Source organism: Pseudogymnoascus destructans, assembly GCF_001641265.1.
Source record: "Pseudogymnoascus destructans isolate 20631-21 unplaced genomic scaffold scaffold_7, whole genome shotgun sequence".
NCBI lineage: Eukaryota > Fungi > Ascomycota > Leotiomycetes > Thelebolales > Thelebolaceae > Pseudogymnoascus > Pseudogymnoascus destructans.
The window spans coordinates 903,539-920,454 of NW_020167526.1; the positions used below are offsets into that span (position 1 = coordinate 903,539).

At 50.6% G+C, this 16,916-nt stretch overlaps 7 protein-coding genes across 7 annotated transcripts; 5 read left to right on the top strand and 2 right to left on the bottom strand.

Moving 5' to 3' along the window:
* The first annotated feature begins 3,594 nt into the window (after positions 1–3,594).
* Positions 3,595–4,872, top strand: VC83_02987 (uncharacterized protein). Its single transcript, XM_024466636.1, has one exon. It carries the CDS (start codon positions 3,933–3,935, stop codon positions 4,677–4,679), a length of 747 nt encoding a protein of 248 aa, XP_024325555.1. The 5' UTR covers positions 3,595–3,932; the 3' UTR covers positions 4,680–4,872.
* On the top strand, positions 4,873–7,176 carry VC83_02988 (uncharacterized protein). Its single transcript, XM_024466637.1, has 4 exons — positions 4,873–4,932; positions 4,988–5,170; positions 5,225–5,971; positions 6,031–7,176. The coding sequence occupies exons 1-4, from the start codon at positions 4,918–4,920 to the stop codon at positions 6,460–6,462; spliced, it is 1,377 nt and encodes a 458-aa protein (XP_024325558.1). The 5' UTR covers positions 4,873–4,917; the 3' UTR covers positions 6,463–7,176.
* On the bottom strand, positions 6,661–7,510 carry VC83_02989 (uncharacterized protein; the record flags this gene model as incomplete). Its single annotated transcript, XM_024466638.1, has 1 exon — positions 6,661–7,510. Exon 1 carries the CDS (start codon positions 7,216–7,218, stop codon positions 6,661–6,663), a length of 558 nt encoding a protein of 185 aa, XP_024325559.1. The 5' UTR covers positions 7,219–7,510.
* Positions 7,511–9,589, top strand: VC83_02990 (uncharacterized protein). Its single transcript, XM_024466639.1, has 2 exons — positions 7,511–7,635; positions 7,736–9,589. The coding sequence occupies exons 1-2, from the start codon at positions 7,541–7,543 to the stop codon at positions 8,058–8,060; spliced, it is 420 nt and encodes a 139-aa protein (XP_024325338.1). The 5' UTR covers positions 7,511–7,540; the 3' UTR covers positions 8,061–9,589.
* A 640-nt stretch (positions 9,590–10,229) lies between these two features.
* On the top strand, positions 10,230–12,757 carry GPA1 (guanine nucleotide-binding protein subunit alpha). The gene is made up of 4 exons (XM_024466640.1): positions 10,230–10,717; positions 10,776–11,118; positions 11,228–11,784; positions 11,838–12,757. The coding sequence occupies exons 1-4, from the start codon at positions 10,600–10,602 to the stop codon at positions 11,879–11,881; spliced, it is 1,062 nt and encodes a 353-aa protein (XP_024325337.1). The 5' UTR covers positions 10,230–10,599; the 3' UTR covers positions 11,882–12,757.
* Positions 12,758–12,895: 138 nt separating this feature from the next.
* Positions 12,896–15,069, top strand: RAM2 (CAAX geranylgeranyltransferase alpha subunit). The gene is made up of 3 exons (XM_024466641.1): positions 12,896–13,147; positions 13,267–13,974; positions 14,025–15,069. The coding sequence occupies exons 1-3, from the start codon at positions 13,120–13,122 to the stop codon at positions 14,918–14,920; spliced, it is 1,632 nt and encodes a 543-aa protein (XP_024325340.1). The 5' UTR covers positions 12,896–13,119; the 3' UTR covers positions 14,921–15,069.
* An 11-nt stretch (positions 15,070–15,080) lies between these two features.
* On the bottom strand, positions 15,081–16,531 carry VC83_02993 (uncharacterized protein; the record flags this gene model as incomplete). The annotated part of the gene is made up of 4 exons (XM_024466642.1): positions 15,081–15,642; positions 15,710–15,816; positions 16,019–16,243; positions 16,321–16,531. 4 exons carry the CDS (start codon positions 16,529–16,531, stop codon positions 15,322–15,324), a joined length of 864 nt encoding a protein of 287 aa, XP_024325339.1. The 3' UTR covers positions 15,081–15,321.
* Between the last annotated feature and the right edge of the window lie 385 nt (positions 16,532–16,916).

Genomic DNA, 16,916 nt, shown 5'->3' on the forward strand with positions numbered 1-16,916 from the left:
AGTTCGTTACGGCTGCCGCGCACGACCTTGGCCAGCTTAACCATGAGTGTGAATACTGTACGGCGCTACACTGGGTCGAGGAGGCTACACAGGATAAACAGTACGAGAGCTGCTGTAAAAAGGGGGACGTTAACTTACCAGCCTTACGGAGGCCCCCCTTATATTTAAGAAAGCTGTTTACGGACCAAAATCCGCTTGGAAGAGGCTTCCGTAAGGAGATCCGTGAGTACAACAACGCCTTAGCTTTTACATCGGTTAGCTACACTCGCGATTCGCGCATTCAGCAGAACGGTGGTATACAGAGCTTTCAAATCCATAGCGAGTTATTCCATTATCAGGGGCCGCTACAGCCAACGACCCAGGAAACGCCCGCTTTTGCTCAGCTCTTCTTCTACGACCCATCGTATGCAACAGAGGCCCGCTGTAAACAGCACCCGCAGCTTGATACTACGATCCTTATGCAGCTCCTACAGTTGCTTACCGACCATAATCCATTCATCGCGATCTATAAGACAGCTAGGGAGCACCTTGCGGCTGTTACGGACGCAAATACCCCTTTCCGCGTTATACTCAACCCGCAAATGAGGCTGATAGTTGAGAGCGGGGCTGATAAGCGCCATGAGAACCTACCAACCTGTGATGATATTGCGGCTATTATTCCAGATGAGCTAGGAGGAGCTGGACCGCGAGACTTGGTTTTAGCCCTCCGTAACACCCTAGGTGGGCGGCGCCAGTTATCAAGGGTTCATGTTACCCATGCTTCTTATATGCCTCTCCATTACGTCCTCCTATTTATATTTGGTGAATACGGGTGGCACTGGGTGTTACGATATCAAGTGCGCCTTGCAGCTCGAGTGGGGGTTCAGGGGTGTGGGGAGCTTTCCGGGGTTGGAGCGAAGTTTTCAGTTGTGGAGTGAATTCTCAGAACTGGTCTCACTAAAGAGAATTCACTCCACAACAACATAGCTATATATAGATCGAGCCACTGCTCGAGTGCTCCTCTTCTCTTTCCTTTCTTCTCTAGATTGAGTTTAATTCATAATACCCAACTGGCGCCCTATGCCTTGGTGAACTGTGACAGGTTGTAGAGATATGCTATGTGGTCATATCGGCCCAGTAACTAAGGAGCAATGACGTGTAATGAATCATAGAGGGTTGTAGCAATCGTTGAGTAGTATTGCTCTTGTTGTTGGTGTGACAAGCCAAAATATGTATAGTGACTTGTAGGTTTGAGGAGAAGATTTCTAAGTTTGCTCTTGAGTTTGATAGCAAACTGAGTGCAACGAATGTCAGTATGACACCTTAGTTACTGGGCTAATACTACACATGACATATCTCTATCAACTGGAGGCCTAGGAACATGAACGATAGCTCCAAAAGCTTCTACAACCATCTATGATTTAGTACACGTCATTGCTCCTTAGTTACCCACAAGATTGGTTAAGTTATGACATAATTTGTCTATAGGGGTACTCTGGCCTTGGACCTCCTTTCACTTCCTATAGGCTAGGAACCTAGCAGATGGTTCTATGGGATTCTCTTACGTCGACTACAGCTACCAAGCCTGGTTAGTCATGGAAAGTCTTGGAAAATAAGAGAACTACACTCCTTTAGCATAAATAGGATTGCCCTTTCCTGAAGAAAGGGCAAGCAGACAATACAGTAAATCGACTATCACATACTTCCACGTCTTTTCCAAGCTTCCAAGCATTGATCTTGTTACTCCTTGTTTCTGAAAAGTCAGTGAGGTGCTAACCTCTGACTTATCCCCGAGTTCTCAGACTCAAACATTTGTTACAACTTGTCTAAACCACTCCACTACATCATACACCTGATTGCTGCATTGTGGAATAGTCTAAGCTACGACCCTTTGGCTCTGTTTTCTAAGACAGTGTGTTGTCTTAGTAAAATCACCCCTTCCTTGGTTGGCTAGATTCTCACATCTGGTGCACCCACCATTACATACCACCACCAACAGTAGAGGAGTATCTTTGTTATAATAGCTAGCTACGATATATACTAATTACTTGCTCTACTTCGTTGATCCCATTGTGCTGTGAGCTCTCAACTGGGATGCTTCGCCGGATAGGCCCATGAAGCGCTTGCTCAAGTAACGATATCATCGTTGACTGGCCTTTTTTGATTTCTTCCTGGCCTTCCTGAAGCTCCCGGATCTGGTAATCAACTTGCTGAAATTGCAACTCAATACTACTCGTATTAAGTCCTCCGTTCTCACTTTCCTGCTGTCTATCCTGCCGGTCTATATTACGTTGAGTATATCGGGCTTTTAAAAGCTCAACTAATGACTCAATACTAGTCGACGTCCGGTCTTCACCCTGTATATTCAAACGCTCGTCTAGGATCATTTGATTATAGGAAGGGGAAGATATTCGCAGGCGCTTCTTGCGGCTTCTTCCTTGACTGACTGACTGGCCACGAGCGGAAGAAGTGCTTTGATAAACTGGCGTTGAGGTTTCAAAAGGAGACAAGTTGATAGAGCTGATGTCCTCACAGTTATCACTTTGTAGCTCTTCGTCATCGTCTACGTCAAAGCCTGAGAGCTCCCGCGCTCTTTGGCCAATAGACTTATCACGACTTTTTGGAGGATTCCTCTGGTATTTCCTCTTTGCCGCAAGGGCTACAGAGAGTGAGTCCCGGATATCCTGCGCCCGCTGTGACGAAGTGAGAACAGTATTTGCTGCCTCACTTCGCTCCTTATTAAGTCGCTCCTCCTCACCAACAACGTCAATCCAGTTATCAATCTGGACAGTCAATTCGCTCTCGCTGTCTGGCTGACCAGTCCCAAGACTGTCAAGGTATGCCCTCCTCCTTTCAGTTTCCCGGCGTAATACTCGGTGAAGGCTCTTATGCTGCTTGCCGGTTTCCTTTGCAAAGTCCTCTTGAAGATGGGACCAAAACCCAGTCTTGCTACCTGGTCTATATGCTTCGGCATCTCGATTTGCAAGCCGGAATAGGACCAGCACTTCAGCCTTCGTCAAAGGGGCAATCTTAGTTGGAGAGCCTTGAGGATCGCAGCTTTCTATACGCTGCTGGGTTGAGAGCTGCGATACTTCTGGTGTTTCGGCTTCGATTTGCCCCTCAATCGTAGGCTGGATAGGCAGAGCAGGGCTTGCTCTGCCATCTTCTTCGAAGGTAGAGTATTGGCGATGTCTTTGGGGTAAGGATTGGGGCTCATAAGCCAGGAATTCGAGCGGCTTCGAGGCCATTATCACTTATATAGAGTGACGTATGTAGATACTGCTATACTACTGTATTCGCCTTACAATTACATGACGTCTATCCAAGGTGATTACTAACTTATATTCTAACTACAATAGGAATCTGGCTGGCTGTTAGCCTTGAACAGATAACTGTCTGACGCTAACAGTCTTACTTCCTATTTAGGAAATAGTGGGGTTCACGGTGAGCAGGGTTTGTACAGGGTTTATACAGGGTTCCTGGTCAAATTTTCTACACTAACTACATACAGGACTGTCGAATGAGGTGTCTAACACCTGCTGAATCGCTCTAATAGTGTCTCTCTACTCTCTAGACTTACTCGTACTTTGGGTCAATAATTGTTAACAGGGGATCCATGTACGTAGTTCCACCTCGTCGCTGTTTTAAAAAGTTGCGAGGAATAACAATCTATATAACGCGTCACGTACGTACGAGTGGTAAAGCAGCATAACATTACTCGGGTTTTTATTGGACTATACTTCTACAAGGGGGAAGACGATCATTGCACGTTTAACAATTATTGACCCAAAGTACGAGTACTCCCAAGTACTGAACAAGCCACGCCGGCATGTGTGTCGCATGCACCATCGTGAAAAATGAATTGTTCATTGTTACACATATTGCATAACATCGGCGAGGACGGCATAACGAGTTATCCATCCCGTGACAGTTCCACCCCCTGAAGCCGTTTCATGCCCGCCGACATGCCCGCCGACATGCCCGCCGACACACCCACCAACATGCCCGCCGACTCTCCTCCGCAGTTCACGCTTTTCCCCCTCCTCCCGGCGGAACTCAGGGCCAAAATATGGCAAACTGCCCTTTTCGAGTGCAATTCCATCGTCGAGCTCAGCCTGCTCAACGGTGCGATTATCCCTAAATCGCGCCCTTCGATCGTCCTTCGCATCAATCAAGAATCAAGACACGAGGCTTCTAGGGCCTATAGGGCCCTCTCAAACAGTATTTCCTTCCATAAAGATGGGCCGACGCAGAACCAACTGTATCTCTTGCCAGAACGAGATATCCTCTACTTCAGCAACGACCATCAGTTCGCGGCCCCATCTACCGTTCACTGCAAAATGGCTGGTATGGCGGGAACACTGTCGTTGCTTGCCGCATCTTTGTCCGAGATCGACAGGGCCAAAATCCAGACTCTAGCTATTGACATATACGAGTGGCCAGAGGTTGAGCACGTAAGGGGGGTTATGGAAGGACTCATTCCATTTGAAGGGTTGAAGACACTAGTTGTAGTGATGAGGGATTCGCTGGAGAAGAAGTCCGACACCAGCGACAGGATATTTGTTAACTGGCCTTCGAGCCAGAGAAAGCCAGCCTACGACTTGCAGACGAAGCTATGGAAAATGTCTAGGAGCACATTACGATACCACCCGCAGTGGAAAGAACCTGTTGTAGAGTTGGTATGCCTAGGAGGCGACTGATGGACACGGGATGAATTTTTTACTCCATATTCCTTAATAGCAAGCTTAAATAAATGTATTTTTTGGGTTTCAGGTACGAGACTCGGCTTTAAGACCAACCAAGCAAGGCGCCTCGGTAAACGCCGTTTGGCGCCACTGAGCCGTAGAGGACATGTTGGCGTCCCGCCACCGACGCGCCTGGGTTAAGCTTGATACAAGGAAAGGTGCACCCTCCTTCCATCATCACTACACTGTCAAGATGGATATTCTACAGGTATGCTCTGTCGCCCACGCAACTGACTCTGATGAGCCATGCTAATAAATTATAGCGCCTGGCACATTTCTTGGATAGGCCACTCTTCCCATGGAAGAAGCTTATAGTGGGCTTCTCCCTCGCTCAGTACCTTTTCGAAAGCTTCCTCTCCCTCCGTCAATACCAGGTCTTGAAGAACACTAGACCACCCAAGGTTCTCGCCAACGAGGTCTCTCAGGAGGTCTTTGATAAATCCCAGGTTCGCCAGCTCCACCCCACTTGCTATTTATCATCAAGCTAACCATACCCGAAGGCATACGGACGCGCAAAGGCGCAGTTCAGCTTCGTCTCTTCTCTCTACGGCCAAGTCCAAAATACTGCTTTCATCTACTACGATATTCTCCCGAAACTCTGGACCCTGACTGGATCATGGCTCATTCAATTTGCACCCACCCGCTTCTCCGGCGAGATCTCCCACTCGATCGTCTTCGTCCTGACATTTATCATCATCCAACAAGTTCTTTCGCTACCTACTTCGATCTACAGCACATTTGTCCTGGAGGAGAAATTTGGCTTCAACAAGCAGACACCTAAGGTCTTCGTTACCGATATCTTGAAATCTCAGATGCTGGCGTTCATCCTCGCCCCTCCTATTCTCGCTGGTTTCCTCAAGATCGTTCAGAAGACGGGCAACCAGTTCTTCTACTACCTCTGGCTATTCGGAGCCGCCCTCCAGGTTTTCATGATCACCGTCTACCCCATCACCATCCTGCCACTCTTTAACAAGCTCTCGCCTTTGGATCCCGGAGCCCTCAAGACCGGTGTCGAAGGCTTGGCAGCGCGCCTCAACTTCCCTCTCAAGGAGCTCTACGTTATCGATGGAAGCAAGAGAAGCGGCCACAGCAACGCCTACTTCTTCGGCCTGCCGTGGAAGAAGCACATCGTCATCTACGACACCCTCATCGGGAAGAGTGAAACCGAGGAGGTCGTTGCCGTTCTCGCACACGAGCTCGGCCACTGGAGCCTTGGTCACACGACACGTCTATTCGCGATCTCACAGGTATGCATGCAAAACACAACAATTGCTCAAAGTGGAAATATATTAACAATTATTCCCAGGTCCACTTCTTCTACATCTTCTCTCTCTTCTCCGTCTTCATCAATAACAAGTCCCTCTACCGCTCCTTCGGCTTCCGCACCGAAATGCCCATCATCATCGGCTTCATCCTCTTCTCCGACGCGCTCGCGCCCATGGACACCGTGATCAAGCTGCTGATGAACATCCTCTCGCGGCGCTACGAGTTCCAAGCCGACGAATTCGCGCAGAAGCTCGGCTACCGCACCGAGCTCGCAAAGTCCCTCATCAAGCTCCAGATCCAGAACCTGAGCACCATGGACGCAGACTGGATGTACGCCACGTACCACTTCAGCCACCCGATACTGAGCGAGAGGCTGGGCGCGCTGGGGTGGCATGGCGATAAGAGCGGTGAGAGCGTGGTGGATGAGAAGAATGATGGCGCGGTGAAGGCGAGCGGACGCGACGAGTTGTAAGGGTTGTAAAAGCTGTGCAAGCAAACAGGCGCGCACTGGGCAGATAGAGAAGGAGGAGGGGCGCAAGGAAGGAGAAGCGCCGCCTTCTTTGAAGCGAGAATAAAAAAATGTTGTCCTTCACGCCGCTCTCATTCTCCCCTGGTGACCACCCCAACACCCCCCAAATGTAGTATCCAACCCATGAAGCCGTGACCACACTCACGCACTAGCGCCCTTCCTCGCCTTCTCGGCCTTCTCCCTCTTCAGCGCCTTCTCCTTCTCCTTCTTATCCCTCTTCCTCGCCTCCTTATCCTGTTTCTGCCCCGCCGCATCCGTCACCTTCACCTCCAGTGCCTCCCCTGCGCCCTCCTCAATCGCTACCACCGTTTCCCCTCCAAGCTCCCCAAGACCAACACTTTGCTCCCGCTGATACTCATCCAGATCCTGCCACCCATCCGTTCCCATCTCCTCATCCGCGTTCTTCCCCTCCTTTGTGTCGTCGACAACGGCATTGGCGTCCCCTTCGGCCAGATCAAGTGTAGGCGCCAACCACTCCCCTCTCAGCCCGGCTTCGACGCGGCGGAGGTGCTGGATTGTAAGGTTGGAGGCTGCGTCGGAGGGGGCGATGGGGCCGGTGGGTTGGAGGGTCGCGTTGGGGAGGAGGGAGGGGGATGTGCTGGCGGCGGTGAGGTAGGTGGTTAGGTGGGTGAGGGCAAGGGAGGGAGAGATGGGGTGGGAGGGCTTGGAGTGGTGGGGGGGGAAGGAGGTGGTGGACATTTTGGCGAGTGTGGTGGTTTTGGTGTGGGTGTTGGGAGTTTTGTGTGTGGGCGGCTGTATATGTGTATATTTGGTTCGTTTGTCCCAACGCAGTTATTGCCGCTTTAGAAAGAAAGAACGTTGTTCGTTGGACTTCTCGTAGAAAAATTGAGGGCGGATTGGAACTCTAATCGCCCGGATGATTTTGGCTCAAGAAATTATTTGAGGAAGCGGAACCTACTCCGCTAGCGCGGATTGGAATTTGGCAACGGCCGCCGACGCACAACCACGACGAGCCCAGCACCACCCGCGTCGTCTGCGCAACAACACGTCAATTGACACCATGTTCTCCCTACGCTCTTCAAGAGGCGTTACTGCGGCTCTGAAGCCGGTTATGCAGGTGAGGGCTGTTAAATCCGCTGCGTCTCAAGCTTCGAGGTTCGTCTACTATCCCTCCCTTCCTTCCTACTCTCCCGTCACCTTGAGCCGCAACAAATACCACAGCTCCACCCCGTTCAATATACCAACTCTCCCGCAGAACCTTCAGCATCCTCACCCCCCTCCGCCCCTCCCTCCAGCCCCGCGCCCTCACCCGCGCCCCTACCTCCGTATCCTGCGCCGCCATCGACAGCACCACCACCACCAGCGCGTCGAGCAGCGAGATCCTCGACCTCCTTCCCAAAATCAGCACGCACCCCTCTCTAGTGGGCATTCAAGTGCGTTGCGGGCCGCGGAATACGTTTAGCCCGTCGCATTTTGTGAGGAAGAGGAGGCATGGGTTTTTGTCGAGGTTGAGGACGAGGAAGGGGAGGGCGACGCTGCAGAGGAGGAAGAGTAAGAATAGGAGTACTTTGAGTCATTAGAGGGGGAAGGGATGGGCGGGAGCGGAGAGGAGAGGTGGAGGGTATGTGTGTTGAGTATTGAGATGGGAGGGAGAAAGAAAAGATGGCGATGTGATCGATTCTGGGAGGATGTGTAGTGTATACTTATGGGCATATTGGGGCATAGATATTGGGAAAGAAAACAGAATGAAGGAACAATATACTCCCAACGAGCATGTTTCCTACAGTGTTATTTCACTTGCCAGTGGATTGTGAGATGTCGTCCAGAAGCACACCAGCAAACTAGCAAGCACGAAGTGTAGGAGGTCCACAGCCAAAATCAGGAGCAAAACTTGCGGGCTCTTCCCCAACCTCGCATTCCCACCCAATAGCCCTCCTCAGAAAAGGCACGAACCGTGATCTCAGTAGTTTGACAGCTAAATCAATACCATCATTTTGGTAATACTGTAGACGCCAAGCGGAGCTGCGCAGTACTTATTCTAGAAATCCCACAGTGGATCACGCATCTTATTTCTTATTGTGACGTCCCCCCCGGCTCCGATACCACCCCCCAAACCTGGAAACCACCTCGGTCGGATTCCATTAAGGAAGGCAGAGGACAGGACAGGGTCAGACATCTGCCCTCTCAGGGGCCAGGTCGGAGGGACAGGCTTTCATGGTATGTGAGGATGGGGGTGGGAAAGTCGGGGGCCGCGGCCAGAATGTCGGCCTTGTATGGAGGTATGCAAGGAGCGCTTTTCTTTCTCTTCAGCAGCGTACAGACGTGCCACAGGCCTGAGGCTACCCTACGATACTCAAATCCCCCAAGTATCACCAACGTCAGCCACGTCGGAGGTCGGAGGGAGGGAGGGCATCCTGACCTCGTTCAGACAGTTGTGTTGCGGACTATGCTATACTGGTACGGCCATGATTGCCCCACTTCACCCCTTTTTCTGTTTTTCTGTTTTTCTGTTTTTCTGATCCTGGTTGGAGATCGCTGGGCGGTGGTGGGCGTGGCGGTATTAGGCGCGCAGATGGAGGAGGTAAGCCTGTCTGTATCGAAGTAAGTACCTCCTTACTGCTCAACTACCGTCTACCAGCATCTTGGTGGTATAGCACGGAATCCGAAGTCAGTTTCGTACTCAGATCAAGAGGCAAGAAACAAGAAACAAGAGGCAAGAAACAAGAGGCAAGAAGCAAGAAACAAGAAACAAGAAACAAGAAACAAGAAACAAGAAACAAGAAACAAGAAACAAGAAACAAGAAACAAGAAACAAGAAACAAGAAACCCGGAATAATAAACCCGGACTAATACTGCCATGATGCATGATTCTATTGTTGGTAGTTGGTAGTGGTGCCTGTTCGGCCCTCTCTCCTCTCCGTCCCTTCACCCTTCACCATCGCCATCGTTCCCCATCACACCCCCCGTCAGTTTAGTGGCCGCAGAGGAGACTGGGGGGGAAAGAAAAGACTGGGGGTGTTGGTGGTGGTGTACTTGCTGTTACAGTATATGATGTGGTACATACAAATGGCAAGTCACTAAATAGGGTGTTTGAGGGGCGTATTTGGGGGGGCCTGTCCTATCGGCACATCTAACCCTCCACTAGTCCTTCCCCACCCTTCCACTCTTCCCTTCCACCCTTCCCTTTTCCACCCTTGCCTTTTCCACCAGTCCACCAATCCACCAATCCACCAATCCAAACTCCCCTTTACCCTTTACCCTTTACCCTTTACCCTTTACACCACTACCACCACCACTACTACTACCACCACCACTACCACCACCACTACCACCACCACCACCACCACCACTACACTACCACTACCACCACCACTACCACTACTACCACCACTACCACTACCAACCACCACTACCACCACTACCACCACTACCACTACACCACCACCACCACTACCACTACACCACCACCACCACAACCACTTCTACCACCACCACCACAACCACTTCTACCACCACTACCACTACTACCACAACTACTACTACCACCACTACCACTACCACCACCACCACTTCCACTACTACCACCACCACCACAACCACTACCACCACTACCACTTCCACCCATCCTAAACTCTCTCTCCTTACACAATTCAAACCTACTTTTGCTCACTCAGCTTTTGGCTTACCCTTTCGAAAAAAACAACTATACAACCTTCTCCCCTCCAGCTACGGCCATTTCAATCTTGTGGTACGTCAATTTCCCCTTCAGCGTCCTTAGTCTGGGGTAGTGCGGGTCGCTATTACCTATCTGGGCGTGTTTGATTTCGCTTGCCCAGCGACAAAGCGACAAGGAGCTTGCTTCGGACATCCGCCTTTTGTTCTTTCCTTGTACACTTCTGTCACCAGCGCTTCTTCACACGCTGTGGATGAGTTTGGCGATATATCATCACGCTCACAATAATATCACAAAGACTTTTGGTCGCCCCTTACTAACACACAATCTCGTCAACAGCCACCACCTCCTGTCGCCCCCAACTTCCCCACTCACATCGCACGACAACATCCTCCCTTCAGTCATCAACACCAACACAGTGATCACCGCAAGGGACATCAGCCACGATGGGTTGCGGTATGAGCACAGAAGAGAAGGAGGGCAAGGCCCGGAACGAGGAGATTGAGAACCAATTGAAGAGAGACAAGATGATGCAGCGCAATGAGATCAAGATGCTCTTGCTAGGTCAGTCACATCCACCGACTCCGATCTTGGAGTGCCACAACCCTCTAACCCCCTCCAGGTGCCGGTGAATCCGGAAAGTCCACCATCTTGAAGCAGATGAAGCTCATCCACGAGGGCGGCTACTCACGCGACGAGCGCGAGTCGTTCAAGGAGATCATCTTCAGCAACACAGTCCAGTCGATGCGCGTCATCCTGGAGGCGATGGAGTCGCTCGAGCTGCCACTCGACGACCAGCGCGCCGAATACCACGTTCAGACTATTTTCATGCAGCCACAACAGATCGAGGGTGACAACCTGCCTCCGGAGGTTGGCAACGCCATCGAGGCGCTTTGGAAGGATGTTGGTGTCCAGGGCTGCTTCAAGCGCTCCAGGGAGTACCAATTGAACGATTCCGCACGATAGTAAGTACTCCTGTACAACTGTGTCGCCCAGCACGAACAACACTTATGGGACTACAAACGTCCTATCGTTTGAGGCATATCCAAATCGCAATACTGACTTCATTCTTAGCTACTTCGACAACATCTCGCGCATCGCCCAGCACGACTACATGCCAAACGACCAGGATGTCCTGAGGTCTCGTGTTAAGACCACGGGTATTACGGAGACCACATTCATCATTGGCGAGCTCACATACAGGATGTTCGACGTCGGTGGACAACGCTCTGAGCGTAAGAAGTGGATCCATTGCTTCGAGAATGTCACCACCATTCTCTTCCTGGTCGCCATCTCCGAATACGATCAACTTCTCTTCGAAGACGAGACCGTGAACCGCATGCAGGAGGCTCTCACCCTGTTCGACTCGATCTGCAACTCCAGGTGGTTCACCAAGACGTCGATCATCCTGTTCCTGAACAAGATCGATCGCTTCAAGGAGAAGCTTACCGTGTCGCCAATGAAGAACTACTTCCCCGACTACGAGGGTGGAGACGACTACTCGGCGGCTTGCGACTACATCTTGAACAGATTCGTCAGCCTGAACCAGCACGAGGCAAAACAAATTTATACCCATTTCACTTGCGCAACCGACACAACGCAGATCCGCTTCGTCATGGCGGCTGTAAATGGTACGCTCTCACCCGATTTCTGTCTCTAGATGTTCGTTTACTAACAATCCCAGACATCATTATCCAGGAGAACCTTCGCCTCTGTGGCCTGATCTAGACGCACGAACCATCCGGATACCCAATCTCGTTTTTATCAAAGCACACATCGAATCCACACACACGGCGTTACTGCGTTCTGAGCATGTTTCTTGGTGTCCACCCACACAGCGCCTGACGCGACATTTGGGTCTCTCTGTATTTGGCTACTATACCAATCATGCGTCCCCTTACGAGCGAATAAATCCACCTGAAATTTTCACACCAATTGCATATTGCCTTTCACGTCTGCCGCCCAAAATCCACTCTCTCAAACCTTCCATAACGACGAGATTGACCGAACCCACTTCCGAACCGGTTGATTTATAAAAGAATACCTTTCAAAATGGCGGGCTGGAAGACAAGTTGCATTGGGTGCGATAATTTCACGTGGACCTACAATTATTCATCCCTCAAGAGCGGGTCGTCGTCCCCTTGTTGTATGAAATGTTTTTTTCGCCCACCACAACCCATTTTAATGTGTCTATTTACAACCTTTTCATTCCCTTGTTTCCTTTATAGTGCTTTGTGTCATCTTACGATCTCGACCGGCGCATGACTGAGATTCTTTCCCCTTTGATTTTTTTGCCAGGGATTTGGCGGAAGGGGAGGATCAACCATGTTCTTTTTTGGTTTCTTTGTTAGTATTTTTACATAATGGGGATTTGAGAGCCAACTGAAAAAGAGGAAGACGGAGGTGGGAGAGGAGGGATGAATGAAGGGAAGGGAAAGGGGGGGATTATTCACGATGCGTTTATGTGATGATGGTTGGAGGGGGAGGACTGTTATGGTTTCGGGAGATAGGAGAGCAATGTGCGTTGGATCTTCTTCTGTTGGACTTGTGGCGATGTGATGGGGGGAGAATGAATAGGATTTTTGTACATGTTTGTGTGTGTGCATGGGATGTGATGTGATCTGATGACTTGATATGGCTTCTTCTAGACGGATGTGCACGAACTTGTGACGGTGTATATGAGTCCCATCCGTTGGTGTGCTGACATCAACTCCCGTCGTAGCATCAGGTTTTGTTCACGACATCAGGTATACACAGTTCCCACAAGCCAAATGAAAGGTTTGGCTTAATGAATGAGTCCCTTGCTATTATTCATCGTTCAGTAGTAGACAGTCCAAACTCGTATGCCGCGATAGTGGTGCAATACCTTACCGTGCAAGCAAGGGAGAAACTCACCTACTTTGCGACATCCCTCACCTCGCCTCAATATTCCTACATAAACCCCGCCATCCCCCACAACAGCAACGATGGCTCCCAAGGGCAAGCAACAATCCCGTAAGTACCACTTATATTCACGTCCTTTTATGGAAACGGCACTTTTTCAAGGCTGGCCTTTCCGTAATTTGCACAACCTATGACGTGGACTATGAGCTCTAACGTATAAATTTCTACAGAGAAGCAAGCGGCGTCAAAACAGCCTCAACCGACTGAGTACAAGACTATAGGTGAAAAGCGACGTGCTGAATATCTTGCCTCGAGAGCTCTACAGGTTCTCCACGATACGAAAGGCTGGGACGGGCTCACGGCCGCCGAAAAGACTGCATACTCCACCTTCGCCCTGCTCGAATCCGAGGCCTACACGACCTGGAGCGCACCACTCCAAAAGGACTTTCTCAAGCTCGTTGACCAGCTCAAGATCCAGCAACCACTGCCGGAGCCATACCCGCTAGGCAAAGACAGGAGGGGAAATAATATCGAGGATTACACGCTCCCGCAGTACGAAGCGTGGAAGGACGACGAGGAGAAACTGAGGATACTGAAATGGGAGAGTGAGACCTTTAGAGAGAAGTGGGCGAAGCAGCATTACAAACCCAGTACGGAGCCCAGTAGCGCCGACGCGGAGTATATCAAGAAGTGCATCTGGGAGCCGGAGACTACGGATTTGGATTTTGAGAAGGTGGATGAGGAGACAAGGCGCCCTTTGACGGAAGAAGATAGGCTGCACGAGCAGAAGCGGAGAGCTGAGATTGTGAAAATGGAGTCGGGAAAGCAGGTTGGGAGATATGAGGGGGATCCTACTTGGGATGATGTGACGCCCATTCCACAGGACGATGGGAAGAACCCATTAGCAGCTATTGCCTACACCGACGAGTACGCGGAAGGTATGTCGTGCCAATCCCAGCCTTTTTACCCCGCTAACTCGTCGTAATAGCTATATCTTACCTCCGCGCCGTCATGGCATCCAAAGAGCACTCCCCGCGAGCTCTAGCACTAACATCCCACATCATCAGCCTCAACCCCGCCCACTACACCGTCTGGCTCTACCGCGCCAGCACGCTCTTCGCGCTCACCTTCGTCCTCTCCGACGAACTCGCGTGGCTCAACGAGGTCGCCCTCAACAACCAGAAGAACTACCAGATCTGGCACCACCGCCAGCTCCTGATTGATAACCTGTACCCGACCATCTCCGCATCGCGCGAGAAGGTTCTAGAGCTGGCGGAGTCGGAGATGACGTTTCTGACGCAGATGTTCGCGGAGGATAGCAAGAATTACCATGTTTGGAGTTATCGCCAATACCTCGTCCGCAAGCTCGATTTATTCCCCAGCCAGTGCGAGGACCCCTCTGAGCTCAGGGCGGTGGAGAAGTTGATCGAGGAGGATGTGAGGAATAACTCCGCCTGGTCGCACCGGTTCTTCCTCGTCTTCTCGGACCCGGGGAACTCGACACAGGGGTCGAAGGCGACGGAGGTAGACCCGAAAATCCCGGCTGAGATACTCGATCGCGAGATCAGGGTCGCGGAAAACGCGATCTATCTCGCGCCGCAGAACCAGAGTCCGTGGAACTTTCTAAGGGGGGTGTTGAGGAAGGGGGGGAGGGAGTTAAAGTCTGAGGAGGGGTTTGCGGGGGAGTTTGTTAAACTTGGAGACGGGGAGGGGGAGGAGGTGAGGAGCTCGCATGCGTTGGATTTTTTGGCCGATGTGTGGGTTGAGAAAGGGGAGGCGGAGAGGGCGGATGCGGCGTTGAGGTTGTTGGGGGAGAAGTATGATGGGGTGAGGAGGAATTATTGGGAGTGGAGGCGGGCGGCTTTGGGTGAGGCCAAGGCATAGGTTATGTCCTCGAGAGGTTCAACATGGCATGGTTGATGACTGGGGCGTTAAAGATATGTTATTGTTAACAGCTGAAATTGAGAACGATGGTTTGGAATAAGTTGAGATTTGGGTTTCATTGAGATTAAGTGAAATTGATTGAATTGGGTGTTGTTAATTATGCTGTTTCTGTTCTCCATGCCGTTGCTAAGCTTGCGTCCGTTTCCCAAACTTGTAAAATCCAGTTCCATCCCCCCTCCCATAAAGCAATGCAGACACCCATTCCCCACCAGAAAGAAATCCGTCGAGTGCCTGGTCATACCTACCCCCAACCGCAGAAAGCGCTCACGACTCCAGATTGGAAAAAAAAAGGGGCGCAGCATCGTACTCTTCTCGAGGACAACATCCCCCAATGACCCCAATCAACCACTACCCGCCTGCTTGTCCAATCCATTGTCGGGTTTATTCGACTCTGGTTCTTTCCAATCCTTCGGCATCACCCCCCTCGGCTCCCCCCTCACCGGCGGCACATACACGAACGCCTCCTCCCCCCCCCTCACCCCATCCAACCTGCAATCCCAGTCAATCCCCGCCTTAATCCTGAAGAACTTCCGGAACTGTCGGAAGGCGACGTCGAAGGTGGAGGGGACCATGTATTCTTTGATGTAGGTGGTGGCGGCGCCGGGGCGGTTGAATTTCGCGCCGACGGTGTAGGTGTAGGGGGAGGCGTTGGATTCGAAGAGCTGGGGGGGTTGTTAGGTGGTGGAGAAATGGGGGAGGGGGGTGTGGAGGGACTTGGGTGGGACGTACGAGGAGGGTGTATTTTTCGACTCGGGTTTTGGAGTCGATTTTTGTGAGGCAGCTTAAGACCACGAGATATTTGAAGGCTGTGGTGTCGACGTAGACATGGTGGAGGCCTAAATCGTCAGTCTCAGTTCGTAATTATTGTTCTTCACTCTCTTGGACCATCAGCTGTGAATTCCATGATTTGATAACTGGAAATAGGAACGCGAAATTGGGAAATAGTTGTTCGACTATGTAGTCTTTATTTCAATATAACGTGCAGAGAGAATAAAAGGGGATAGAGGGGAACAAAGGGGCAAATAAAAAACCACCTACCCGGATCGGCCAATCCCTTCATGGAATTGGCATCCTTAATAAACGTTTTCTTGTAAATAGCTTTTGCCTCGCTGAGACGATTCTGTCTCTTCAACACACTTTGAATCTCATGAAAATTCGCCGAAATGACTCTCGGCTTCCCATTCTTGGTGAAAATGGAATCTTCCACATAATCCCACTGAACGATTCTGCATCTCGCCTTCCCCAATGAAATTGCCTTCTCGACTGGAACCAGAGACCAAAAGTCAGAGGGGGGTCACTGAGAAGTAATGAAATAAAAATGAAAATGAAGACAAACTTACTCGCAGAGGATCGCTTCTGGAACTCCTCGATGGTGGTTACGAGGAGGGTGGTTCGGTCTGTTACTGTGCTGTCGACGCGGCCGCCGTGGCGGGCGATTAGACGCGCGATGTTTAGGTGAGTTCGAGGGAAACGCCCAAAATCGCCTTGTAGGACAAAGACCTTGCCAGCGAATATTTTGTCTGCTGGCGGCACTGCTGATGTCTTGGCCATCTTGTCTTACCAGTGAAACTGACTGCTCTTGGTGAGGTTGTTTAACCCGACTGATGTTGTAAATCAATCAGAACGAATTGAGTTAGTTCGAGCAGTCTCCAAGGGAAAAGATGTAGAGTGAAGCTAAGTGAGTATGAAATGTTAATACGGTGCTCAAGTATATAATTTGAAATGAGGAAACTGAGTAGAGGTAGGTGTTGAAGATATGAGCAAACCTATACTTTGTCTCTGGTTGTGCTTGGAACCTACACGGAGTCTAAGTGCAAAGTGAAGGGTAGGCTCTGTCTGAATGTTGTAGATGGAGAGTATGAGGCTGCAATCGACCTACTTATGTCCGAATAGGTTTGTTAAGGTGACGAGTGGAAGAGCTTTGTCGACGACAATT

What these genes read in the sequence shown, in the direction of transcription:
- VC83_02987 (XM_024466636.1), top strand. Translation starts at nt 3,933, where the DNA reads ATGCCCGCCGACATGCCCGCCGACATGCCCGCCGACACACCCACCAAC.
- VC83_02988 (XM_024466637.1), top strand. An exon ending in AGGTCTTTGATAAATCCCAG is followed by an intron (nt 5,171 to 5,224) that starts GTTCGCCAGCTC and finishes CCATACCCGAAG; the next exon opens with GCATACGGACGCGCAAAGGC. An exon ending in GTCTATTCGCGATCTCACAG is followed by an intron (nt 5,972 to 6,030) that starts GTATGCATGCAA and finishes AATTATTCCCAG; the next exon opens with GTCCACTTCTTCTACATCTT.
- VC83_02990 (XM_024466639.1), top strand. Translation starts at nt 7,541, where the DNA reads ATGTTCTCCCTACGCTCTTCAAGAGGCGTTACTGCGGCTCTGAAGCCG. An exon ending in GCTGCGTCTCAAGCTTCGAG is followed by an intron (nt 7,636 to 7,735) that starts GTTCGTCTACTA and finishes ACTCTCCCGCAG; the next exon opens with AACCTTCAGCATCCTCACCC.
- GPA1 (XM_024466640.1), top strand. Translation starts at nt 10,600, where the DNA reads ATGGGTTGCGGTATGAGCACAGAAGAGAAGGAGGGCAAGGCCCGGAAC. An exon ending in GATCAAGATGCTCTTGCTAG is followed by an intron (nt 10,718 to 10,775) that starts GTCAGTCACATC and finishes AACCCCCTCCAG; the next exon opens with GTGCCGGTGAATCCGGAAAG. An exon ending in CGTCATGGCGGCTGTAAATG is followed by an intron (nt 11,785 to 11,837) that starts GTACGCTCTCAC and finishes TAACAATCCCAG; the next exon opens with ACATCATTATCCAGGAGAAC.
- RAM2 (XM_024466641.1), top strand. Translation starts at nt 13,120, where the DNA reads ATGGCTCCCAAGGGCAAGCAACAATCCC. An exon ending in CAAGGGCAAGCAACAATCCC is followed by an intron (nt 13,148 to 13,266) that starts GTAAGTACCACT and finishes AAATTTCTACAG; the next exon opens with AGAAGCAAGCGGCGTCAAAA. An exon ending in CACCGACGAGTACGCGGAAG is followed by an intron (nt 13,975 to 14,024) that starts GTATGTCGTGCC and finishes TCGTCGTAATAG; the next exon opens with CTATATCTTACCTCCGCGCC.